This window comes from Colletes latitarsis, chromosome 7, assembly GCF_051014445.1.
Source record: "Colletes latitarsis isolate SP2378_abdomen chromosome 7, iyColLati1, whole genome shotgun sequence".
Taxonomy (NCBI): domain Eukaryota; kingdom Metazoa; phylum Arthropoda; class Insecta; order Hymenoptera; family Colletidae; genus Colletes; species Colletes latitarsis.
The window spans coordinates 2,388,533-2,415,377 of record NC_135140.1 but is presented as its reverse complement, the minus strand read 5'-3'; the positions used below and the strand labels follow the sequence as shown (position 1 = coordinate 2,415,377).

At 32.7% G+C, this 26,845-nt stretch overlaps 2 protein-coding genes across 7 annotated transcripts; both read right to left on the bottom strand.

The window, feature by feature from the left end:
- Positions 1-655: 655 nt before the first annotated feature.
- Positions 656-8,841, bottom strand: LOC143343411 (ubiquitin-conjugating enzyme E2 Q2). Its single transcript, XM_076768301.1, has 6 exons — positions 8,564-8,841; positions 5,635-5,982; positions 5,336-5,495; positions 5,073-5,224; positions 4,428-4,725; positions 656-3,885 (listed from the first exon to the last, which is right to left on the bottom strand). The coding sequence occupies exons 1-6, from the start codon at positions 8,723-8,725 to the stop codon at positions 3,854-3,856; spliced, it is 1,152 nt and encodes a 383-aa protein (XP_076624416.1). The 5' UTR covers positions 8,726-8,841; the 3' UTR covers positions 656-3,853.
- Positions 8,842-10,317: 1,476 nt separating this feature from the next.
- Positions 10,318-26,392, bottom strand: LOC143343194 (uncharacterized). 6 transcript variants are annotated; one of them, XM_076767829.1, is made up of 8 exons: positions 25,844-25,971; positions 24,773-24,804; positions 15,917-17,265; positions 15,094-15,275; positions 14,436-14,462; positions 13,414-13,644; positions 13,056-13,313; positions 10,318-12,312 (listed from the first exon to the last, which is right to left on the bottom strand). In XM_076767829.1, the coding sequence occupies exons 3-8, from the start codon at positions 17,195-17,197 to the stop codon at positions 12,114-12,116; spliced, it is 2,178 nt and encodes a 725-aa protein (XP_076623944.1). In that variant the 5' UTR covers positions 17,198-17,265; positions 24,773-24,804; positions 25,844-25,971; the 3' UTR covers positions 10,318-12,113. The 6 variants fall into 6 exon arrangements, with proteins under 6 accessions (XP_076623944.1, XP_076623942.1, XP_076623943.1 ...); XM_076767827.1 differs by lacking the exon at positions 24,773-24,804 and adding an exon at positions 19,318-19,527 and having other exon boundaries at positions 25,844-25,859; XM_076767828.1 differs by lacking the exon at positions 24,773-24,804 and adding an exon at positions 19,339-19,527 and having other exon boundaries at positions 25,844-25,859.
- Between the last annotated feature and the right edge of the window lie 453 nt (positions 26,393-26,845).

Here is a 26,845-nt window from a genome sequence, read left to right as displayed (position 1 = left end):
ACAGGGCTTTGTTATTGTAATCGGGAACGCCAGTATTTTTTTTTTGTTAGTTTATACCGTGAACTGTATAGAAAAAACAGTTTTAATGCGTACAGGCCGATTGTTTCTGCGCTACTTTTTTAATTCCATGGTGGTCATAAGCGTCACACAACAACGCGAATCTTGGTACGTGGCATGGAAGTGAGGAACGCGAAAGTTCCTGTTTTAATCAGTCTTCTTATTGAAAGTCCACCGTTAATCACTGTGAAAAGTCGAAAGTTCATTAAGCATATCTCGGATAAACTACACATGTTACCTATAAAGCGAATTCGTAAAAATTATTTGGTTATTTTCTGAAAAATTAGCTACTAATGAAGTTTCTTTTATGTCTTCGCTTCAGCAGTATTACATCTAAAAGAAGGTTCAATCCGCTTGAAATGAACGAGTCGGTATCTTTTTCCAACATTGTCATATCGATGCAAGAGTGAGGAGAATTTCTTCATCATATTAAAAAAGTAAAACTCTGGATTTAACGGGGATGCATTCATGTTTATTTAAGCTTAATGTTACCTTGATAAAAGCATTTCTAGTTTTGTGACAGAAAAAGAAACGAAATTTTAGTTCCAAATGGGCAGAATGTTCTTTATTGAATATTGATATACCATTGGATAAAAAATACTTGTACGATACTCGTGCTTTATTTCTGTACGAAAAATTCCCGTTACTTTTGCATCTACTAAGTAAGATATTCGTTTGTTTAACAGCTGAGAAATGTTCGTATCAATTTATGTACGTTATTCAATATAAACCATTAATCCGTTTTCGATTTGTCCTGTTACATCGGTGGTATTACTTTTCATTCGGCTTTCTTTAGAACGTAATATTGATTAAAAACAGAAAGAAAAAGGAGAAACGCAAGAACGTTTGAACGTTTTAGAAACGGTACTACTAACGATATTTGTAGCAAAAATATACAGGCCACGTGACGGCTTCAATATATACGCTTCGCAAGTCCTTACAAGAAAGAAGAAAAACTTAACAGACACAAGAGAAAAGAAAGCTATTTTTTTTTTTTTTTTATATATAAAGAACATAACGGTTAACGACGTCGAACAACCAGCACTCAATGTCAGTCAGGCGCGGCTGTACAAATCATTGATACCCACTGACAATGAGCTCGTTGATTGTACACTTATACTTAAGAATCTAGATTTCATTATGATACTGGTCGCACGAATTTCACAAACGATTTTTAATTACACCACGAACAAAACTAGTAACCCATGCTACTCCGCTCGATTAGTCCAATAATTATATTTATGAATGCATCGTACATGCGTTATTGCCAATAACATATGTACCGCTTCATCTTCGTACAGTTGTTCGCAGTTCTTTTCAGAGTTACATTAATACTAACGTTCCTTATCTAATTCGGTGTATCGATAAGTCAAGAAATAATGGATTAATGTTTAATGAACAATGAACTATATACTTTTGTTGAAAATTTTGTGCAATTTCAATTCTTCCGATTAAACGATGCACTTACCATTAAAATGTTTCCATCGCTGAACGCTTTAATGAAGAATTTGTATGGACAATGTACGAAGATGAAACACAAAGAACGGAATATGTATATTTATATACACGAATTGGAGCATGTATATGAATGCATATATGCATGGATGTACGTACGTGTGTGTCTATATGAGGATGTATTTCCATGTGTGTCTATAAGATGTGTTCCATGAGTGCATGTACGTATACGTGTGTTTATGTATGCATGTATGTATGTATGTATGTATGTACGAAACAAGTCGCATAGACGTTCTGGGAGTGGAATCAAGTATTCTCAAGTATATTAAAGCAAAAGAATCATTTAAAAGGATTGAAATTCGCTTGTTAATAACGTATACTCGATAATAGTTTGAACATTAATTTTGCCATATAGCGAAACTTATCATTACTATTCACCAGAATTAAATCACCATGGAAAAAGAAAACGGAATTCCGTAACGGCATACATAACGAAAAGCGAAACCTGTTCATAAGCGAAGAAACGTTCCGCAAAGAAAGACGTAGGTACATGGATAGCCATAGTCACGTAAATTTTAGAAATACATGTGTAATAATACGCGTGTATTAATTTTAAAAAGCAACACTCGTCTAACGTTTCTAGTGGTGACATTAATGTACGACTGTTCTCTTTATTATGACCTATTCTTTTCATTGACTGGCCAACATAAACTCTAATGTGGCACAAATAAATTTCGTCCATTACTCGTTAAATGTCATATTTCATACATCACATAAATAGAGCTCGAATTACAAATGTCACGATATATATATATATGTATGCATATATATACATATATGTACTACTACAAATTTTCGTGAGCGTACGCCCAACATACAGATTAAACTTTCGTGCCGATTCCAAGAACATGAACCGCTTTGTAGAACGGTATAACAAAACTGAGTCATACTAAACGAGTCACACAACCAAATCTTATATTTTTGTATCTTTTTTCTTTTTTTTTTTTTAATTATGCGTATGTTTATTCCTCGATTTAAAAAACTGGACTCTAAAGAGCACTTTCGAGATGTCGATATACCAACGTATATATGTATGTACATCTATACAATCCTTATTTATTTTACTCCGTTACATTAAGGAAATATATACTACCTAATATTGCTATGCGATCCCTACACGTATAAATACGATTCAAAATGTAAAACGTAACCTTCCAAAGCTGTTTAGAACAGAATTTAAGATAAATGTTCCATAATGTTACTAATTACGGATTAAATACGAATGATAATTATGGTATACTAAATGTAAAGCATTAAAAGTATCTACAATCATTATTTTTAGTAACTACAACTGCACGATTTACTGCTTGAAAGTGTAAAAAAATATTCTTTATATGAAAAACTTGCAATCTTTTTATCTGAATAGAACGAATTAGTAATGACTAAGGTATTCTTGATTTCTCTATGATGTGCAGAATTTGAAAAAGTTTATAATCGATGCCATATCTTCTAAAACCTTGTAATATGCAACTGCAAGATTACCATTGTGAAAATTGAGTGTCTTATTTCAAGATACTTCTTCACGTAGTAGCTTGGTTGTGTGCTCGTTCTCGTGGCTGAATTAAACGAACGAAATCGTCCAGTAAATACAAATGGTAATAACAAAACACGCGTTTACCCCCAGAAATATCGCTATTTTCATATTTAATCGTTTACTGATTACTTTTAACAAATGTATATACCCAAACAACTTTTTAATGAATTGCACGATGAATGAAAAAATTAAAATATAATAAGATAGAATGAAACGAATGAAAGCTCACAATGATAAAAAACACTTAGAAAAATTCTCAATATAACTATCTAAATTGCTAACCATCGTGTCCGCCCTGTTGAAAAGACAGGAAGCATGGATTGCGCAAACGCATTTCACAGAATGTTTACACAGTTTCGTACGTACGTACAACATGTGTACTCGTAAAAAGAAAAACTAAGATTAATATTATTTGGAATAATTACGATTCTTAGTAATTCCGAACGTAAGAATCAATTCCAGATAAAATGATCATATCTCACATTCACAAATGCGATTGGCGATCTAATCACTAATTACTGAAAAATCTATGCATACGGAACCAAACACTTCACTGTTTGCGCGGCAGCCTTCTTAGCCATCAAAGGAATTATGCTTTAGATTAATTCAGTATCTTAAGTTACCTAGTTAATGTTGTGTTTTGTGTATTAAATCATTATCGTAACAATTATTTGTTGGGCACACACCGAATTAAAGTCTCAGCTGTAAGCACACGTCAAACTTTTCTTTCTTCCTGATTCATATTCATTAGCCATCCTCTTTTGGTGGGGTGAACCAACCTATAAGTATATTTAAATACACGATATATTCTATGTAATTCCTTTAGAAACAGCACCATCAATACATGGTTACATATTCAATTTTATATATGAAAAAAGTAGATATAAATGAGGAACTATTTTCGAAAAAATACAAGTCTTTTTACCATTTCTTTATTTTTCTAATTGTAAGAAATCTGTAACAAGTATATTAAAAAATTCAATCATACTAAAACCAAATTTATACGAGCAAATAATCACAGAATGCCAACATTGCATACAAAGTTTACAAATAGATTCCACAAATTTTTAATATACTTTACTACAAACTACATACAACCCTATACACAGTATGCATATTATTACAATAAAATTATGGATAATAAGAACATTATACTCGAATACCAGTAAGAATCTTATATACAGTATTATACTTTTTCTAAAGCCGTGTATTTGTCTAAGTATTTATTCTAAATGAGCAAATAGTGAGCACGCGCTTGGTTTACGCCCTACCCTAATTGCATTTTTTTATAATTTATTATAAAATGAAATGAACGACTTACCATTTTTTTCATGTATTTGTACAAGAGACTTGAATGACTGTTGTGCACGTGCTAGACTGTATTGACCTTGTCCACCACATACTTTGCCAGCACTACCAGATCCTTGAAACTGTATGCGTGCTTTTCCCTTCACTAATGTTGCTGATATCTGCATGATGACTGCTTCTACTGTGTACGCTGAACTCCAACCTTGTTTCGTTAAGAGTTCCATACAAATAGCGCCTCCTATAAGGACATATCCACCAGAAATCATAGGATGGACAACTCTGACAAACGGAGGGTCGAATGGATAAGTTTCCTGCAAGTGTAAAAATAGATGATAAATATTTTTATCCGTAAATTTATCATTTTGTATTCTATATTAACATTGTACAAATGAAAGCTCTGTGCATATATTTTTGTTCATCAAACGTAAAGTTAATGTGAAATTGTTCAAAGAATGGAGATCCAAAGCAGTTTTGCGATATTTTTATTACCGGTTATTGACATAAAAATTAAATGATTTCAAAACTTTGCATTTATTTATATGATGTTAAGTATATTCTTAAAAACAACAAAATATTATTTATATGTAAAATATTTTAAGATCAATATAACTAAATGATTCGTTTTAAGAGAAATAGCTTTAAATCAATTTAAATATACCTTGAAAAGCATGTTGAGTAGAATACTATCTTTGCCTTCCTTTTCTTTCAGAAGTATAAGATCGCTGTGTAGTGGCGAATCAGGGTCAACGCACATCAACCTGATATTCCATTCATACAAACTGTCATTCACTAATTCTATGCTGTACATTCCTGTGATAGATATAAGCAAAATAGTCAAACATATTGAGAAATTTTAATTGAGTACCAATTAATAAAATTCCGTAATATAAATATAAATAGATAAGATTATTACAAAGTTACCTTTTTTGAAACTGTCACTTCGATAAATGTCGCGCAATTCTTTCATAAGTCTGTCTGTAGCTTGGACACTTCCACATGGAGAACCCTTTAAGTAGTCTTGTCTTTGATTCTGTCTCAACCTTTCTAGTGTTGCAAGATGCTCTAGATCCATTTCCTCACCCTTTAAAGTAATCTCAATACTAATACGAACGAATACAAATTCAAAGAAACGAATACAATAGAAATACATTTTAGTAGAATCGTTAAATACAGATATTTCAATATAGAAATAATTGTATTTAATATTCTCCCATGTTTACCTTACTCTTGGCATTCACATCTCCCTCGTCCATATCTAAATGAAGGTCTTCTTCAGTCTCACTTTCCTCATCTTCGTCAATATCTTCTGCATCGTCAGCTTCCATCCTTTGCGCAGCAGTTTCATTTGGTCCTCCTAAGCGCAATGGATCCAAAGCTGTTCTTAATCGTTCAACGTCAGGTGGTTCTGGTAATGAGTGAAGTCTACATAATTCTTTCAAGAGAATCCCAACTTGATTAATGAGATGGTTGTCACGGCCTGTGGTATTACTTAAAATTTGTACCGCATTCGTGACACTCGTCTCCTCTGACTCTGCAAACCATACTGGTGGTGTAGAAGGGTATGTTTCCTGTGAAATATTCATTAAGATTTATAACAATTCATGAAGTATAACAATACTAAATTATCTTAACCCTTTGAGAGCTGAATACTCTTGGCCAAAGTGCTCATCAAATTCTCTTAATGAACTACTTTATTAGATACGTTAAAATTTAAAACATACCTAAACTTAAATAATAAAATTTATTTTTAAAATACTAATAATTCTATTGCAGTAAGTGAGAGATTGAAAAAATTGACAAACACATATATGCATCCATAGTCCACACGGATAGCTCTAGTAGGACACATATGTGTATCCATAACACTCAAAGGGTTATTGATTAATCAAGTTTTCATTTAATATATGCAATGAGTCATACAAAATAACACTTACACAATATACTTTAGAGAACTTAACAGTATTTAAAAATTTTTAGTTTCAAAAGTAAATTATTTTCTATATCAGTAACAATATTTCTATACTTTCCTGGAAAAAGGACGTATGATACAAATGCTTGAACTTCACTTTATTGTAAAACTATAATCAATATGGTGTAATTTTTAGGTACCTTCTCCTTAATAGATTATTAGTTACTTCTTAAAATGAAAAATTGCATACGTAATGCTAGCTGTATTAAGTAATTAACAGTTTTTCCACGATCCTCTAAAACTTATAAAATATAACATACATCCTTTTCCCAGAAAACTATTCATTTAATCATATATTTTAAAGCCCGTTATAGTGTTTCAAGAATGTTAAATATTCTGTATTTCATATAGTAAAATTCATTCATTGTTTCAGACAATATGTATAACTAAATTGTTAGTTCGTAAATTCCAAACAAACATGAATTAATGTTTGTTTCACTGTGGATGATGCATCAAAACTACATATAAAGAGTCGAAAAATTCTGAGCACATTATAAAATGAAGCTGCTCAAAAAAAACATCAATCATTTTCATCAATTAATTATAATACTAGAGAAAAGTAAAGTAAAACTGGATGTCTAATATATTTTTCTTGCTGGCAAAGATCAAATGGCAAAAAAAACTTAGAACACCAAAAATCTTAATTGAACCATATATAATGAGAAAATAACAATTTTTCATTAAAAAACTATTTGATCCAAAGAAATATCAAATCTTTCGAAAGTAATATACACCGAAAACTATCTCACATTGCTATAGACAATAATGACTAAAATTCTTAAATTACATTTGTTTATAATAACAAAATAACAATAAAATAACAGAAACGCATAAAGCAAAAAAATTAAAAATAAATTTTATCTTTAGTAAAATATCATAATTATGAAAATTTGATAATTGCAAAATACTCCTTTTGGTAATAGTTTATACAGTAAAAATTTATGTTAAGCAACATTTATATAACGTATATTTATCAAAAACGCTTGTACAATATTTAAATATGGATTCATCTGTAATTATACTTGGTCAATGCCATGTTCATAGATAGGTATTACACGAATCGTAAATTAATTAATACTGGTTACAGTGTCAAGTAAAGTGGACAAATATTATCGATTTTTCAATAGACGAACAAAATGTAAATAATAACGTAATCAATGCATCTATAAATTAAAAATGTGCGTTACGTTATATGACATTTGATATAAAACACGACAAAATTTTAATAGGCTATTCGCGTTAAATATCAGACATATTTCGAATATCACACAATTCGTAATTAAATAGTACGAAAAAAAAAAGGTAGCTATCATACATTTCAATTTGTTTGTAACCCTTTAGAATAATTCACTCAGCGAGGTAAACAAAAGGAACGTAAAACGTAATTCTTTAAACAGAAGCGATATATTTTTACATATACACCCGATAATAAATTTAAGCTTCGATAATCGGTATCTTAAATTATCCATTACAAATCAATCAACTTCATTCTAAACAATATGAATACTATATGATGAGATACAAACAAGTCTTTCTCTTCTATATTTACATATTCGACAAAGAATTGTGCGATACATAATATTTATATATACATAGATAATTTCGTATCAAAAGCAACGGTAATGGCAACGGTAAGAGCAACGCAAATGGATATATGTCTCGTTGTTATCTAGTTTATCTATACAAATTATCTGGTGTACACGAAATTAGTAAATAGTTTGGTTCCGTGCAAATACGATGTAACTGTTTAAACAGGCAACGGATATATGCTAAATCTTTTTTCGCAAGTACAAATGGACGTTATAGGTATTATTACAAGGGGTAACCCTCTATTTGTAACATACATTGACTTCTACCGCAATATTAATTCGTCTGAAAATCTCCACGGGAACTACCTCATTGAAGCGAGAAAGAATCGATCGTAGCTACAACAAAATCTTCTGCAAGGCAACAAAAAACCGTTGTAACAAAAGCGTGCATGGTGAATACACGGTAAAGTTCTCCCTGAGCATGGCTCTTGTCAAAAGCCTCAAATAATAACACGAATGTTATTGTTTCTTTGTCCGATCAGTCGTAGACAGCAATGGGAGTTAACGTGCCACCGTGTGAACAGAAAAATGCTGTTGATGGTCCAGAACCAATTTACTGTTTCAAATTGTAACCATGCTTGTTACACTTACTGTGATATTGGCGTGTATTTCGTATTTCTTCCCATTTTTACCGACGAACCTGCAGCTGAGTTCATCCACACTCGCAGACATTATCTGAAATCTCTCATGGCTCTTAGGGAAGACGGACTCAAGAGTTTTAATCTCCTGCTTAAGGGTAATCAGACAAGCCATTTGGGGGAGCGAACGTAAGTGCCGTACCCCAAATTTTTCGGCGGTGCTTGCCCCAAAAAACACAGCAACCCGAAAGAAACACGACGTACCCGATGACTACCCGACAAAATGGCGACCGCGACTGACTGCTTCGGCCAGTCTCGTGCAATTTCGTTTGCTCCCGTCACAGATGCCAGCACTGAACCATTCAAATATACATGACGTCTTTCCGGTACAGCTGAGTGTGGTTGAAATTATTATGGCATTTAAAAGCCGAACCGATTACTATTTAAAATAATAAAGAAACAAACGAATGCATATAAAATGGTATTTTAAATATAATGAAACAGTTTTATCTAGAGAAACAAAATAAAAATAGTTTATACTTTAAATATATGAAATTTTTTATCGAAGATTAAAATGAAGTAAAAAAAACATAAAAAACAATAACGCAACTAAAAATTTTTTAAATTCATCTTTATATTTGAGAGAAAATTTATTTATATTCTATTATTTTGAAGAAATAAATTTTAAATATAAGCTCTTATTTTATAATTTTTGAAACTGAATTAAATTACAATTTTAAAAAACTTGTCGCGAAAATAGAAATAGAACAATAATTTCGAAAAATGATTTAAATTTGTCCTATATTTGTTATTTTTAGTAATACATTTTGAATAGCTTAGTCTGTATGGTTTCATTCATGTAAAAACATCGAATGAAAAATAATTAACACTTCATTAATTATATCATGAATTTATTTGAAATGTCTAGTATTTCTAATTCTTATGGTCTATATGTACAGATGATAATGTGATAAAGTATAATACACGCATTATTTTAACATGTGTTAACAAATAAATGCTCTAATCTAATATACTAAAAATAATTAAGTTCTAATTTTTGGACTGGGCCCACAAACCTCCGTTTCTCTTTCTTTTTTTATTTCGAAACGCAGTACGTGTAATACATTATTCTACTAGCCCCTTGTTATAACACGAAGCAATCAATAATGTACAGTATTGTATGTACTGGAATTGCTATTAAAATAATTCAAGAAATTCTTCATACTTCATGAATTCATATTCGCGCGCCCTCCATAAAATGTATATTTCGTAATTCTTTGTTTATGCCTTTCGTGTTATTATTCATACATTCAAAAATTGCATTTACTTATTTATAACAACGCGTATACAATGCAATATAAAAATAACGTATCAACGAAATCAACTTCACTGATATTTTATATCAGTATGTTATACACACATGAAATTCAAATAGTTTTTGTTAACCGATAATTATCACGCCGGTGTCTATATTACTTTACCAAAATACAACAATTTTAATCTGCCGCGCTATGGAGTGTAAATAATAAATATTACGTTACATATTATTCTACAGACTTTTCCATTGAATATTTCTCCTGTACGAATTTCTTGTGTTATTTTTTTCGTTAATATTAGAAAAGTTAGACACCAGTCCATAATAGTTAGGTCTTTTCAATGGCAATAGAATCTTTGAAATCATATGACTAAATGTAATTTATAAATAACAAAATAGACCATTTTCACCGTAACAGGATGCCTAAGCCTTTCTCTTATATGAAAAATCCATGATGGTCAATATTAATTTATTACTATAATTACCTATTTCCATACATATATACATACACATCTTTTTCACATATACATACTTAATTTTTGTTTTATGTAATAGTAATAGCGAATGTGAAAGTTAATCAGTCAGTAATACTAATTTAAGCCTCTGTTTTAGGAGCAGGATCAGTTGAAACTGCGTACTTGTACGCCATAAAGGATTTCATTTTTATTACTTAGTCATACCCTACTTTTTCCATTAAACAGAGTAAAAAAACATTCAGTGAATGTTTTTGTAAATATGGAAAATTATATTAAATAAATATCTTTAACTTTTGTACCCATATGAAGTTGTCGATTAAAACGGAAGACCATCTCAGGCGGCTTTACATGTTCCACGATCTGTCAGGTTTGGATTCAAGAATAATTTCTTTCGTTTTTCTATTTGCAAAACCTTGTAAAATGTTACACCTTTTTCTTTACAGAAATTAAGATGTCATATTGATGTTTGAAATTAACATTCATGAGATATGTTACTCTTGATGAATACTTAATAATTACGAAATTTACTAATAAAAAAAGAATTAATAAGTACAGTTTATTATTTTGTACAAATGATTCTTCAACCATGAATTTGTTAAATAATTAACGATACTTTATTAATCGTAATACAGAGGAACGAAGTATCTATTGATTCTCAAAAAAAAAGAACAAAAAAAATGTAAAATCGATTGCGTTTGATTTATACATTTTCTGGAATGATTATACCCATAAAATAGTAAATGGTAGAAAATCTCTTGTAGACACTGACGACACATATCTCATTGATTGTTAATACGTGTCATGTTTCTAATGGTATCCTAAGCTGTATTTTTTATTTTTTTTTTTTTTTTTTTGTTGACTTAAATATTTACAACACTGACAATATCTGAACAAAATAAAATGCATCACTGTGTACGGTGTTCTTGATAACTGAATTTTAGAAAATATAATTTTCCAATATTCAAATATTTACCTAATAAGTCTTGATAAACTCACGTCACAATTTATATTAAACCATTGTTGTGAATTAGTAACATTTTTAAATTATTTTGCAGCTAGTTATCAGGATACGTATTAGCAATAGCTAGGAACTTGAAGAAGCATTACTTCCATCTCTTTAAATATACAAATGCCAAATTTTTTTGATATCCGTTCAGTATGCAATGTAGGTGAATTTTAAACAACACACCTACAGCATTTCATGTCCATTAACGAATCGTATATCAGCACTTTCTTTCTCCGAATCACATTACGATTAGAACTTTCAGTTTATTTACAAAGAAATACTACACGTAAGATAGATATTCTGCAGCAGAGGTAGAAAAATGAAATGAAATGAAATAGAAAAAAATGAGGAATGGTCTTGACAATTATATTTTCTGTTTTTGCCTTTCTTTCTCTTGTCGGTTTCGAGTTCTAAACGAAATATTAAAGAAAAGTGTTATTAACCTTAATATAAAAGCATATTTAATTGCCAACTGTGCAACGCTAGTTTTATACATCTCAGTTTTATTTACAAGCAGACTCTCGTCGCATAGATACACTTTGGAGAAAGAAGTAGCTTGTAGTATGTCACAGATTCCTTGTATATAAAAGGTAATCATCAGTTGTATGCACTCTCTGGCACATGACGTCAGTATAGATTCCACCTGTGGTTTACGTGTTTTCAGAGCATATAATGCTGATTTGTTATATATGAGTCAAAGTAATCGGCTTTTTCAGAATGCCGAATGATAATAATCATAGGTAGGCCAGTAAGGCTGTAGCCAGTCCTAGCTGGTGCGTTGACGCTTTTTGGCAGGATGTTCCTCAGAGGAATGTGCTGGTGCAGGTGGAATCACCATATCTCCTCTATTGAACATGTATTTCAATTGAGGCATGTATTTCATTATACTCTTTACTTGTATTAAAGGTAGCTCTTCATTCAAAGATGAACACTTTCCTGCTTCCATTAACATTTTCATTTGTAACCTTGAAAGATAAGTGTTTTAAATTTAATATATCATTTAGTTACATTTTAAAATTAATACACTTTGTATGCCATATTTATATAAAAAATTAAAATATTATATCTATAAAACTCTTTTATTATGGACGAACAAATGCATATGTAAATTTTTTATAAGATTTGTTTTTTATTTTAGAGAGTATATCAAGTAGTGTGAAAGGACGAGGTTTAGCAAATAACCTACTTTCATTTAATCCTAACTTATTACTTAACCTAAACATAACATGAGTAAAAGGATTCTGCCAAGTGCAAGCTATATGTTTAAAGGAGGTGTAGGTATCTAGAAAACATATATTGACTGAGAGAGTTAGAATAGTAAATATATACATAGGAAAAGGAGTTTGAAATTTAGTAGTGTGATGAACAGATACAAATATATTTAAACAGAACTTAGTAATTGGAGCATTTTCAGTATACGGGAATATATTGAAGTGTAAGAAATTAAACAAGTAAATCGGAGACTTTAAATATATACACTCACAGAAAAAAAATTTAGCTACGCAACTTAAGGAAAGGTGTGCATAAAACTATTATATTCCATTTTTATAAAAAAAATGTATGAAAATCCAGGTAAATGGTTAACATTCATTCTCTCAATATAGTCTACTTTCAAGTACCGTGTTCTTTCCGTTAGCGGTAATCATGCATCTGTATTAGTATCTCTAGGTATTTTCCCATGAGTATACAACAATTAATACTATCTTACCTATTTCCTTGATATAAGTCTATGTGCAAGACATCTGTCAGAACTTGTCTACAACTATTGATGTCATAGGCTGGAAAATACTGAGCGACGAAATCAGGAAGTGTCATCAACAATTCAGAATAGATGTATGGCTTGAAATTAATACAAGGTACCATTTTGTCTTCGACAAGTGCTTTCTGAATTTGATAAGGTTGAACTTGACAGGTTGATGTATGTGTTTCTGGTATTGGTATCAATTGCTTTCTACCTCTCGCATCTCTAAAATTATAGAATTCAATATAATAACAACAAATTAATTACTTATTTTTCCTATAACAATGTTCTTTGTTTAAAAAACAGAAAATGTATAATCTTGTACCTGGAATTATTATTGTTGCCATTAACTGGTATTAATGGTGGTGGATATTTTGCATGAGATGTGTTATGTACGGATGGTGTATGCCTTTCTGAATGCAACAATGTAGATGCTGATGTAGGTGATGGCATTAAAGCTTGTACTTGTTCACTTAAACCAAGCATTTGAGGGTATGTATTTGCAGTGACAGCATTAGGTACACCTAAAGTAGGTGTGGTATATGTAGATGTAACCCTAAAATAGAAAAATTTTATATTAAATTTTTTTAAATATAGAAATTTAAGATATACTTTAAATAAGCGATTTATAATACTTGGGAAAGTTATGAAATATTTAATAACATTCACTACTGTATACATTTCATGTATAATCTATACCTTTTTGTAAACAGTTTCGAATACTTTAAAATATGTACATTAAATATTAATTAACTATCTACATTAAATATTAATTAACTATTTATGATGTTATAATTAGAGATTCCCTACAAAATGTATAAATTGATTCATTATATTTATTAACATCAAAATTATAATATTATAACAGTATTTTATACTATTTACATAAATTTGTAGCACTTTATTTACTAATTGTTTAAAAAAAAAATATTTTGAGTTAAGAACCAAATTCATATATTATTGTAAATAGAATAATAAATAAATAAATTGAATAGTTGTAATACACATGTAGTATTTTATAATAATAGTGATAAATAAGATTCACATTTCCCATGTATGTTAACATCTAATTTAATAAAGTTTACGAGAAAAAGAGGTTTATTACAATTTGAGTTATAAGTGAAAAAAAAAAGAACAAAACTACACTCCCAAAGGGAATACACATGTTTAGTGAAATGAAGGAATAAAAATAGTAAACACATAAGTAATGCTTAACAAGGCAATATAGGCAATATGTAGTTATTGCAGTTTTGCATAAACCAAAGTTTGTTAATCATAGTATTCTTGTGCATGCTATCTTACTTTTATGTAGTAATCATGACTATAGTACATTTTACAGGGACTCACCAGTCATCCTTCCCATAGGTTGGATAACTATACAAAAAAATCATACGTTGTATGTACAAATGCAAAAAGCTATAGTGCAGGTTCTCCACATACATAAATAATAATCTTTTACAGATACAAATATTATTATGTACTTTCAAACAAACAAAATAGTTATATAAAATTTTATACTGCATGCTCATTTTACTTTAATATATGCTGTATTAAATATTCATTTTCAAATTTTTGTATGCACTTATAAACTATAAGAATGTATAAATATACCAATGATTAATAAATATAATAAATTTTGAAATATTAAGCAAACTATTTAATTACTGAATGAATATAACATTGATATTTAATTTAACATTCTTTCATCTAATGCACTTTAAACGATGCATTATATCGAAGGAATTGTAATTAACTTTCAAGTAGAGAATAGTATTAAATATATATAGATATAAAAAAAATATTTCATTGTGAGTTTTTCAACATTGAACTCACATCTAATTAACGTTTTATTGATTTCAATTGCTAAACCAAAAATAAGTACAAAGTATCAATGCTATGTAAAGCAAGAAACAATATTTAATTCGTAAGAAAACTGTCCTCAATATTTGAATGCTTTATCAAAAAACACATAAATAGGAATAGATGTAAAATTTTTGTTACTTACCCAAGATTAGGTTGACTGGAGTGGACTGTTGCTCTGACAAGAGGGGGTGGTTGGGCCTGAGCAACAGTCTGCATAGTTGTAACCGGATATACTCCAGGGTACTGAGCTGCTGTTGCACTGCCACCACCCCCTCTACTTCTACTAGTTTGTTGCGAATAATTTTTTGATTGCGTAGATATTTGCTGCAATCGAAAAATATATAAATCAATATATAATTCCAGATTATGTATTAAAAAATTATAGCTTCATGTTACATTGATCAAAATACATTGTTTAGAAACTTTTCACAACGTTATCCTAAAATAAGTTTTCACTGAAAATGCATAACAAATAAAACTTTTAATATGCAATATAGCTTAAGCCTAAATTTAAAAAATAATATTTATTCTCACGTTAACATTTATTTAGTATACAAGAAGCAAAGAGTTTATTTATGACATTGTGAACTTTTTATGTCTCAGTAAATTTACTGTAAACTAAACCAACATTCCATTTCAAGTAACTTTTTCCATTAACATTTTATCTTATATTACACAATGTAGTAAATCCTTGTTAATTTGTTCCAAAAGTTTACATGTAAGTCAAATCATATAAATATAATACTACATCCTTATATATACATAAACATTTGAAAAAGAACAATTTATATAATATGTAAATACATGCAAATATAGAAAATATTTTAGTTAGAGTTAGAATCGTGTATCCATGAATCCGTGTAAACTTGAAGATTTACTGTATTCTTAAATATGTTTCAATATTGAAAAATACTTAGTTTATATCGTAAAAAAAATGAAAAAAATAATCACTGATAGAAACTTACACTGTGCATGTTTAAAGTTGAGGGCATTCGTATAATAGAATTTGCTTGAGAAACGAGTGCTGTTTGGAAAGTGGGCTGACCACCAACAAGTCCTGTCCAACCATTAACATTTTGCACCGTGTTCAACATTGGTTGTGTTACGATGTTTGGCCTGCCAGAGGAAAGTGCTGTTGGTGAAGAATGTGCAGGATGCGTAGTCACAACTGGCCTTGGCTGAGTGACACCACGTTGTACTTGCGATGCATTGGGGACTGATCCACGTGATAACATATTATGCATGGGAGTAACACGCGCATTAAGTGGTGCTTTATTCACATTATTTTGCACAGTAACGGGTTTCGTCGCCGGTGGTGTTGGAGGTTGTTTTGTCCATCCACCACCAGTACCACTACCTTTGCTAGTCACTAACAACTGGGAGTCCATAACCTTAGTTGGCCAATAGTCCTCAAATCCCGTACCGGGTGGGAAGTAACTTTTAATGTCATTCAAACTAATCACCGAGCATGTTTCACTTGCAAACAGTTCATTACGAATACCCTGTACTTTGCAACAAAACTTCAAATACGATAAGTCCCAACCTTCGAGTTTCTCCGCTTTTAATTTCAGATTCTCGGTTTCGCCCTCAAAATAAAATAGAGGGACGTATTGAAGACCGTCTTTCACTGTGTAAGGAACTACAGATTCCTTGTTTATTCGAATAAACCCGCATTTGTCGGCCTTATTATGTCCGCCCGACACATTAGGATTCGTGCCCGCCGTTAATTTCGTGTAACACACATCCAGAAAAGTGTAAAACTCTTTAGCGTCTGAAAGTCGAACCACCAAATCCTTACACGTAAATTGGTCTCTACCGAACTGATTCTCGCAATGCTTCACATTTATTTCGGTGAACAACTTGCTCTCGGCTTCCGTAATATAGTAACTTCTTATGCACGTGCAACTGTAGATGTCAGAGTGCAAATAACTCAGGTACTTGTTCAACAACTTAGATTCTAAAATTCGTACGGCGCAATACTTCTCGCCAGAGCGAAATATGTACGGTATATGGCAGTCGTCGAAGCTTGTCCATCCGAAACGGCCTCTTTGACTCTCATCGTCGGGTGGTACTTTACCTTCCGCAGGAAGGGGTTTCGTAGTTACGCCGGTCGACGAATCGGCCGGTCGTTTATTCAAATATCCTAAAACGCCAGGAAGATTTGTTTGCGGAAGGAGACATTGAGGTCTTTGTTGCGGTGTTCCTGGTACTCCACTGACCATTTTCGCCTTGTTTGCTTCCACCATTTTGGCAGCCAGTTCTCGGATTTCCGCTTCATCGGGAAGTTCTTGTTTGACGACAACTTTATCAAGACCTAAAAAAAGAGAAACAAAAAAGAAAGTAAATTGATTATTATAACAGTTAACGTGTTAGTAAATAAATATTAAATTAATCATTTAACGCATACATGCGTATCGCAACAGCAATTATATACACTTTTATAGACGAAATATTTGTCCCTTGGCGGGAAACGTACTCATGCGCGCTTGATAATTCAATTACATCTTTGTATTGCATGTAATTATAAAGTCTGTAAAACTACTTAACTATCGATTTTAAATGTAATTACATTAAATACGAATTAAATATACACGATTAATGTTTCTTAAGAAAAGAGAATACATTTAATACAATCGAAGATATTGTTTATAATAGAATAACAAATAAGAGATAAAAATTGTTTTCATATTCTTTTAGTATTTGTAACATTTAAAATAGTAAAAGAAAAATTGTTCAATAAACGCATAATAGGGCAAAACAATGAATTACCATTGCAAAAACGATTCACTATAAAAAGTTCACTGCTGCTGAATGTTATTAAATCTACGAAACTGACGCAGGTAGTCGATGGAGAAGAGCGCGGGAAAACATATCGCGTGTCAATGCACGATTACGATATACAACATAGTCGGTAATGAATTCGAGTAATTATTTCATTAACCTGTCGTACACATCATATAAAACTAATAACTCTGTACAATCTTAAATTTTATTTAACAAATTAATTCGTTTAAGATTTAGACAGCTTTTTTGCCTAATACGAAATTAATTTTCGTGATATAGAAAATTTTAACGTTTCTATGATACGGTCGAACTGTACACGTGTATGTGAGCCATGCGCATGTCAGAAACACTGTTTACCCAAAATTAATTCGCACGAAAAATAATTAATACATTGGTAAAAGAAATTACTTAAAATTTTAAACTGTAATTATTGCTTGCTATCATGAGTCATAATATTTAATGAATTAGTAACGCACAAATGTTAATCACAATTGTGCACAGATTATTTCTTACACTTTCGTACAAAGCACAATTGTGGAAAAAACATTGAAAATTCACTCTGTAATATATTTACACAAGAACCGTTGCATTTCATTTTTATGATACATAATAATTATTATGTCTAATCTATAGTTTTAAAACATTCTGATTTTTGTCTAAAAAATATCACATTTTGTAAGAACACGTAATTGACGCAGAACGTAGGAATATAAAATGTTTAACTGTACGTAAATGTGCACTCGTAATTTCATAAAATACTCGGATACTTCAAAAACACCGTGCACATGACGTGTGTTAATTGACGATTCACTGTCTAGTAGTTTTCCGCACTCACTTTTGAGTGAATATTCAGGCGAGACAATGTTTAATTGTTTCCTTAACAAACATTATAAGGGGTTTAACCGAATTTTTGTTTATATCGACAAATTTAAGAACGAAAAAGAAACTGATCCTCACGCTCTTTTCTATCAACATGGATTACCAATAAAAACAAAGAGCTAATTGAAAATACGCGGACGTACACCGTCGAGAAACCATTATTAGACTTCATAGATTAATTTTGCAAAACACAACATCTTTCTTTGATACGGAAAGATGTATTTAGGACGTACTGAGTGATACTTGATCGGGTGCAGTCTGCGATGGACTCCTTTTCTCTAGCCATATGGCATCCGTGCTGCTATCAGCATTTGCTGTGTGCATGTCCGTAATGTCGTTCCTCATCTTCGACGATTGAGCGTGTGTTTTATTTTAATCGTAATCACATTTCGATGGATGCAAAGGTGGACGCAAACCAGCGAAGAGGTTATACGCGAGTGCGTCTGCCTACCGATGTGCACTGTCGATGAGACGACACACGACCATGTTACACGACGAGAAGCGAACAGGCTCGCACGGAAAAGTTCCCCTGTTTCGACTCTCTTGACTTCTAGTTTTCACGCTTTCCCTCGACGTTTCACTTTGTCTGCTGATTACAATTATAGCAGGTGGCGCGAAACAGTTCACCACGCACAACTCTCGAGGGATACATTAGGGAGTAGATAAACGAACGTAGACTGTACCGTTGACACTGACTACGTACATGTTCTTTGAACGGGCGTACCTCTAGACCCCGGCGAAGCTTTGCCATGGATTAAGGTGTTCTCGGTCGAGGGTAGTGCCATTTTACGCGGACCTGGCCTCTGTAAATCTCCGATTTCAGGCCGTCCAGTAGGCCATGCCGTAGCATCGAGCTATCTGCCTGCAGCTGCACGGGACACTAGGCATTCCACGGTCTAGCCAACCACGAATCCTACAGACCAAAGCGGCACGCTTGATTTTCTATCCAGACTGTACTGCTAGGTACGTGCCAGTATCGTCCTCCGCGCACACATGTCTAGTTCACTTTAACTTTCCATTTTTAGGAATCTATTTGACGTTTATATAAATTTGATGTTTTTGACGAATCAATCCTTCTTACATCTAGCTTTTAATTCGTTATATTTTTGTTTAACAAATCTAACTACTGAAGCTAAGCGAGCTACTTGACGCTAAGAATTTAAAATGTAAAACATAAAAATTATTCTTAATTTAGTAAAATATATTCTTTGATCTTTATGACTTCGATCGCGATGCGTAACTTTAAATGATGAACGATGGACTTTTGTAAAATAAAATTGCAATTCGATATATAAATTCGCAATACGTTTACGTTTCAGCCATAAGATTAAATAATTGAAAATCTAGTTTGAAATTTTATGCTATTTCTAAAAATCTGTTGCTCGAGATAAAAAGGAATTGTCAAACTATCCGGTAACTGTCGCCATCTATCTACTCCATATAATATTATTAATTAAATAAAATCTAATTTCTCGATATAAACTGAATGTAACGCATGCGTCGATAATTTGTTTTAAGTTAATGTAAAAATAACTTAAACGCAAAAAATTTAAAACAGGAATATATTGTTATGTATTATAATGCCTATGTTGTTGTAAGTAAAAAAGTAATGTAATGTAAAGAACTATTTGTTGATCTATTACTAACAAATAACTTATGAAATGTAAAGGAAATTCTTTTTGTACTAATTGCGATATAGCCGCGTACTTTGATGTTCGATACACAGAGGTATATAAGAGCGTTGCGTGGCGGCAGTCTTTAGTCGAAGCTGAACAGTGACAAGAGAAGGGTGTATTAAATTTTGTGGTATAAACTTAGTAAAATTTTGTATAAATCACGATTTAAATAATTATTTTACACTTTGTGACTATATATGTACGTGCATAATATTGTTCTGTATTATAATTTTTGCCCCAAAACATTAAAACACATAAAAGTATAAGTTAACTTGGCAATGCTGTTTCAATCTTAATACTTTATAACGAAAAAAACACAAGTGTCAAGAAAGTTAAGGAAAAATAGGAAAATCTATATATCCTTCTCCGTTAATACGCATGTCTGTTCCGTGCCATGTGAATGATGTTCAAGTCTCAACTAGTAAAAGTTTTTATCACACACGTTTCAAACATACTCTATCATAGATTAACAAGTTAATAATGTATAAACATACAAGAAATATATATGTTTGAAAATTTACACAATGAACCTCATTTCCGCATTGTAACGATTTGAAACTGACTGTACGCACATTGCCGACAACGAATAAGAACTGTAGGAGGAGCGAAGCAGAAACGGGTGGCAAACCTTATAGCACATTCCTCGTATATATCGTATTTACACGGAGCAACGCGTTTTCAAAAGACGTTAAAACTATAAATTATGTTTCTTCGCATTTTATGTATTAAATAGTATCATTTAATAACAATGTCAGCAACAGTGAACGTTCACGAATAATAATTATACTAATTTTTAACTAATTATTCCTTCATGACTCCATTATAATATAGGTAGCATAAAAATAACTGCGAATTTAAACATTATAATTCATGGATATAACGCGTGCGACTAAACGAACTGTTACGAACAGAATACGTTAATGATTTTATTATATTAAGGATAAATACTTGAACAAACTATACATAAAATAAAGTTTTATACATAAACTTAATAATAATATACCTATTGTATTTACATTGTAAATGTTATAAGAAAATTTATGATTTAATAGTTACAAGATACTATTTTTGTTTCTTGTTATTTTTCCCTGTGAGAATAATTATAAAATATCATAAAATGTACCGTTTAAACATGTTCCATTTTGTGAAGAAATTGTTAACGATGCGTTAAATTATATTAGATTTTCTATTCAACAAACTTTTTATGGTTCTACGATTTTTATCTTTACAGAGTCATGACTTTGTGTTGATTACTTTTGTATTAATCATCTCAGGATATTCATTTCCATTTAAAGAAATATTGCATTTTCTCTAGGTACGTTACTGAATCATATAAATAGGTGAACCATATATCGTTGATCAGATTTCGCACCGTGTGTCAGGGATCGGCTGCAGCAGCTAGGTACATACCGCTCAAAGAGTGGCCAGGGCCAGCGCGTAAGATCGCACGGACGATGTGACAACGTCGCACGGTCGATATGCTCTTTCAGGCAAAGTGCCAAGATTGGTAAACGCACGCGGGGGTATATAGTCGTGGTTTCAGGTGCCCTTCCCTCCCCTAACGCCCGCGTTTCACCCCCCACTGCCACTTCTGGAACTTATCCGTGGGATTCTGCGTGATAGTGGGGGTTAAATAACAAAAGTGGGGGAATTGAAGCTGCGCAGAACCCGGCCAGACACACATCGCTGTTTGTGCCTTTGCGCAGCTCTTACATACATATACCCGACAGCCTCCTATGTACTACATATGTATTATACTTATTATTTTAATCATGATTTACGGCTGCAGCGTTGCCAGTTCTTGCTGCAGGCACGCCCACTCTCTCTTACTTTTTTCACTTTTCAATAATACATACGAATACATAGAATAGAATATGTATGCGGAAAAGGCAACGTCGCTTGATCGATACTTAAAGAAATATGCAAAAAAATGTATACAAAATGCGTTTATCGTTATTATATTAACACGATATGAGTCAATTTTTAAAGCATACTAGAATATATAGTTTATACATTGATAATCGAATATAAATGAAGTTTGAAAGAATAATAACAAATTTGGAAAACTAATTAAATGTAAAATAGTGAAGATGCTCGATCACTCATTCGCTTTCTCTACAAGCTATTCCCGCAGTAATAAAAACATCACCATTCTGATGATGCGACGTTGCCATCGCAAAATGGCTGACGCGGCCTTGATTGGCCCGATTTCTTCCACGACGTGCGCTGGGCCAGTTGTTTTGGCAACACTGGAAGGTCATAGCGATCTATTTATAGTAGTCCTCTATTGCTGCTGTTGCTATGCCGAGCAAAGGCACACTAGTCTGAAGGGAGGGGAGATGATGGAAAATGGAGGGGGAAGAGATTACTAAAGAACAATATGGCGCTGAACCGGATGTGCCCTCTTCCAATCTATCCAGTCTCTTTGCCATAACTGCAATGTCTTTCTCTATCTTTTCAACGTCTTCTGTCCTTCTCTGAGAGACTCGTTTTTCCTCTCTAATAATGACACGTTTCTTATTACATTTTGTTCAATTATGAAATCATAAGTACAAACATTACGTAACACGGTGAAATGTGTGCACCTAGGCACATTTAAATGAAATATGCTTCCTTCCATCGTGATAAGACAAACGATGCGAAGGTCATCATTTTGCTCATTTTATAACAAAGAGAAGAATATAATCGAAAAGGGTGAATGTTCGATTGCAATGATGGAAAATAGTCGTCCAAGTATGCTCTATCATTTTCGTAGACGTAATTTTTTGCGCAACTCAGTAGAATTGCACATGGCGGCGTACACTTGTAGCAGCTGACAAGTTTCATTGTGTCTGTTCCATAGTACACAAGCACGCATGCGACTTGCACGAAGCCGCCGCCTCGGAAACGCTCGGCAAAGTTCGTGAAACGGCCTCTTTGTTACATCATTCTTCGGTTCTTATGTAGTACATAGGGGCGGATACATTATGTATCGCGGCTGCACATATTTCCCCCCAACTTGCGCTCTTGTATGTACAGTACATATAGTTGCCTTAGCATATATATGCCGGCGGAGCAAACGGGCGGACGATCGGAGGAGCGAGCTGTGGTCCGCGTTACACGAGGCGTAGAAATGCGGAGCAACTAGAACGGACGCTAGTACACGAAGTATAGATGTTTTGTTATCGGTAATTGTATAAATTAGAGTAAAATATAATAATTATTATTTGAAATTAGATTATTAGAAATCTATGATATTATAGTGTTCAAAAATTTTTATAAGGTTATTTTAGTTAGAACTTTAATGTTCTTCAACATTTCGTTATTAAACTAATTTTTTATATAAATATAAATTTAAATTCTGAAGGAAATTGTATTCCAAGAATAAAGAGTATCATTTATTATATATAACAAAATTTTTGGAGTATGACTGGTAAAAATGTTTTAAAAGGATGTGTTAATAAAACAAAATGTTTAAATATCATTAACATTAATTAGTCATTAGTCATAGAAATTCTTATTTATATATTCTATAGAAATTAGTAATAAAAAGTATTTCAAAATTAAGAATATTCCTTGTATATTTAGAATGTCATACTTGATGGTAATAACTGTTTATTGTCTACTACTAATCGTGCTATACATATGACGTCGAAAAGTCTGTAATTATTTTGTGTATGAAAGGAAAATAGTACCATTTTCTTTGATCATAACAATCTCAAAGAGGGCCGCCATACTATCCCCCGCCAATGTCTGCGATCGATTAACTTTCGATGTTCTTCCACCTTTGGTGCTGTACCAATTATTTCTTCGCTTACTGATAGTGGAATGATCATCGATGTTGCTAATCACAGTGTTGTGTAGTATCAGTACGTGTATAGTATTTCGACAGGAATTCTATTTCAATTGACTAAGTTTTAACCGCACATAAAAATAGTTGAAAAATTGGATGAAATTGAATTGATTGATGAACAAATCACGATCATTTTTAACAATCGAAAAGTATACTGCATTTATGTAAACTACGTTGACACAGACGCATGTAATATTTTTCTTATCTATCAATTGCCATTAATATGACGGTGCCATAAAGTTACTTAACTTGATAATACAAACTATAAATATAAAATATTTTTGTTTAACAAAATATATCCCACTTACACTAACCTTCATTTGCAATGAGTACTCACGCACGCATTATATACATATATACACTGTAATGTGTTAAGTAAACAACGGATGACTTTGTAACAGTCATTAATAGTAATTGAAAGATAGGTACACTTTTATACGTATTAAGAATATGTTCCGTTTGTAAACAATACTTGATATTTGAAAATATCTATCCTTCGTATGGAAAAATTGTTAATAAAAGCCAGTACGTTTCAAGCTTCGTATAAATAACATTTTACCTTTATAAGAGTTGCATGATTTTCTAATTTAAGTACTCGTTATACAGCTTCTTTCTAAAAAACATCAATGATATTGCCAGGATCATCTTACCATTTGCTTTAAATAAACCGTGACGTCATCCTCTGCAAGCACAGGCGGATAAAATGAAATAAGAATTAACATTCTTTTATTGATTATAGATCGAAGACGTATTGAAAATAAGTTTCGTTGTTAATAATTTATAAATATTATTATATATAAACAGAAAGTTATAATTAGTACTTGACAGAATTTACAATCATATAAACCATTGGTTTTGCAAATGATTTAGGCTGATAGAAATGTCGAAACAAGCTTAAGAAGCTTTGTATTTCTTAATTAATTCCGTCATTGCACAGTCACGTGGCTTTTATGTACAGTAAAATAATTAATTAACATACCAAAACTTTACACTTTCCTTTCTTACTTTTTGCATTAATGTGTATCGTTCAAATATAATTCGTAGATTCACTAAAATTTTTTAAAAATTTCGTGCACGTATCACTTAAAAATGAAATTATTTACACATCGTCGAATTTAAATACTTATTAATGTATAAATACACGAACTCAAAATATTGTATATACCTATGAACCTGTTCATTAACTATCATAAAATAGTATCCACAAATGGAGTATTTTCAAATAGAAGAATCACTGACAAAAAGTACTATTAATCAGTTGTACAAATATTTAAAAAAAATTGGAGACGCGATGAAAAGTACATAATAGACTTTAACTACGCAAAATGTATTTTCCTGCTCCATGTGTCACTGCTGCAGCAATAAGTAGTCAATACAAATGTTACAGATGTTTGACAGGTAGTCACATCGAGGAACCACGTTTCGCCGGGTCTACACGAGGTGCAGCTCGTACAACAAAACACAGAAAGCATGATGTGTACTTCTAGGCACTGGGCACTCACACAACGTCGAAGGTAACGTGATTGGACGTGGTAGGAAATCGAGTGAGGAATACAGCAAAAGAGAAAGAAGGATGGAAGAACGAGCCAACGAGAGACAAGTGCAGACAGTAGAAGGAGAAATAGAGATAGAGCACATGAGAGAAAGAAGACAGAAGGGGGGGGGGGGGGGTTGATACGCGCGAGTCTGATGTCGCCGCCACCCATAACCTCAAAGCTTACCTCTGATGACTCGGGCTTCGACGATTTGTACGTCTTCGTCGACACTCTTGTCACTCATCTTCTTCTTGTTAACCTGAATGTCCATGCACATAATTCCACCACACGAAACAACACTTCCGCCACGCGGTCTCGCTACCCTTACGTTCTCGTGACATTTACATTAAACTGCGTGCGCGCGCGCAAAATTCACACTTACGGGGGAAAGCGAAAGGGTCGTCGCGCGAGGGCGCCGCGAAATGCGCTCTGTACGGTGTAATCTATTCGCTGCTGTACTTGACAACGAGACACGACGGTATACACAAAAGATCGTAGTCAGTTCGCACGAAACGCTCGTCGGTTGCCCGTTCCAAGCGTGCACGCAATTCTCTCGTAGCCCGCGTTTTCTGCTGTTTTGTGCAGAGGTGAACCGAGAGGCCGACCGGGTTCCGTCCAGATTTGAATGTGGTACACGTTGCCAGTTCTTTCTCGTATCCCCCTCCGTCCCCCTTCCACTCATCCTTATGTACTTAACGGTTGCGACGTTGCCGCACATCCGGTACCAGTGACTAAGTGGTGGGGGAAGGAGAATTTCGCAAAGGAGTGGGGGATGTACATAAGTACCTGACAACGCCATAGTGGGGACTTTCGTGGGGGTGGGGGCGAGCAGGGGGTATGTACATAAAGGAGGGGAGAGGGTTGTTGCTCGGGAATGGGAATTTTCCATGACGCTTCAGGGCAACAGCGACCGTTAGCTAGGTCACGTGGCTTTACCGGAAATCGTAAGGGCGACGCGCCACGACGCGCGCGCCCTCATCTTCCGTCACAAGTCCCAAGTTCTACGCGAGGATAATTTGCTTCCTTTTTCAATAAAAGTATTTTTTAATAATCCTACACAATTCTTACTGTTTTTCTTGTCCTCTCTTTCAATTTTTTTATATTTAGAAATGGATTTTACAATCATATTTCCTTCAAAGCGTCAAGGTCATACTAGAGTCTTCCTAACGTAAAACAGTGCTATATTCC

What these genes read in the sequence shown, in the direction of transcription:
- LOC143343411 (XM_076768301.1), bottom strand. Translation starts at nt 8,725, where the DNA reads ATGGCTTGTCTGATTACCCTTAAGCAGGAGATTAAAACTCTTGAGTCC. An exon ending in AAGTGACAGTTTCAAAAAAG is followed by an intron (nt 5,225 to 5,335) that starts GTAACTTTGTAA and finishes TATCTATCACAG; the next exon opens with GAATGTACAGCATAGAATTA. An exon ending in TACTCAACATGCTTTTCAAG is followed by an intron (nt 4,726 to 5,072) that starts GTATATTTAAAT and finishes TTACACTTGCAG; the next exon opens with GAAACTTATCCATTCGACCC.
- LOC143343194 (XM_076767824.1), bottom strand. Translation starts at nt 18,959, where the DNA reads ATGAGGAACGACATTACGGACATGCACACAGCAAATGCTGATAGCAGC. An exon ending in TCCAGTCAACCTAATCTTGG is followed by an intron (nt 14,463 to 15,093) that starts GTAAGTAACAAA and finishes TTTTTTGTATAG; the next exon opens with TTATCCAACCTATGGGAAGG. An exon ending in GGCAACAATAATAATTCCAG is followed by an intron (nt 13,314 to 13,413) that starts GTACAAGATTAT and finishes CTATAATTTTAG; the next exon opens with AGATGCGAGAGGTAGAAAGC.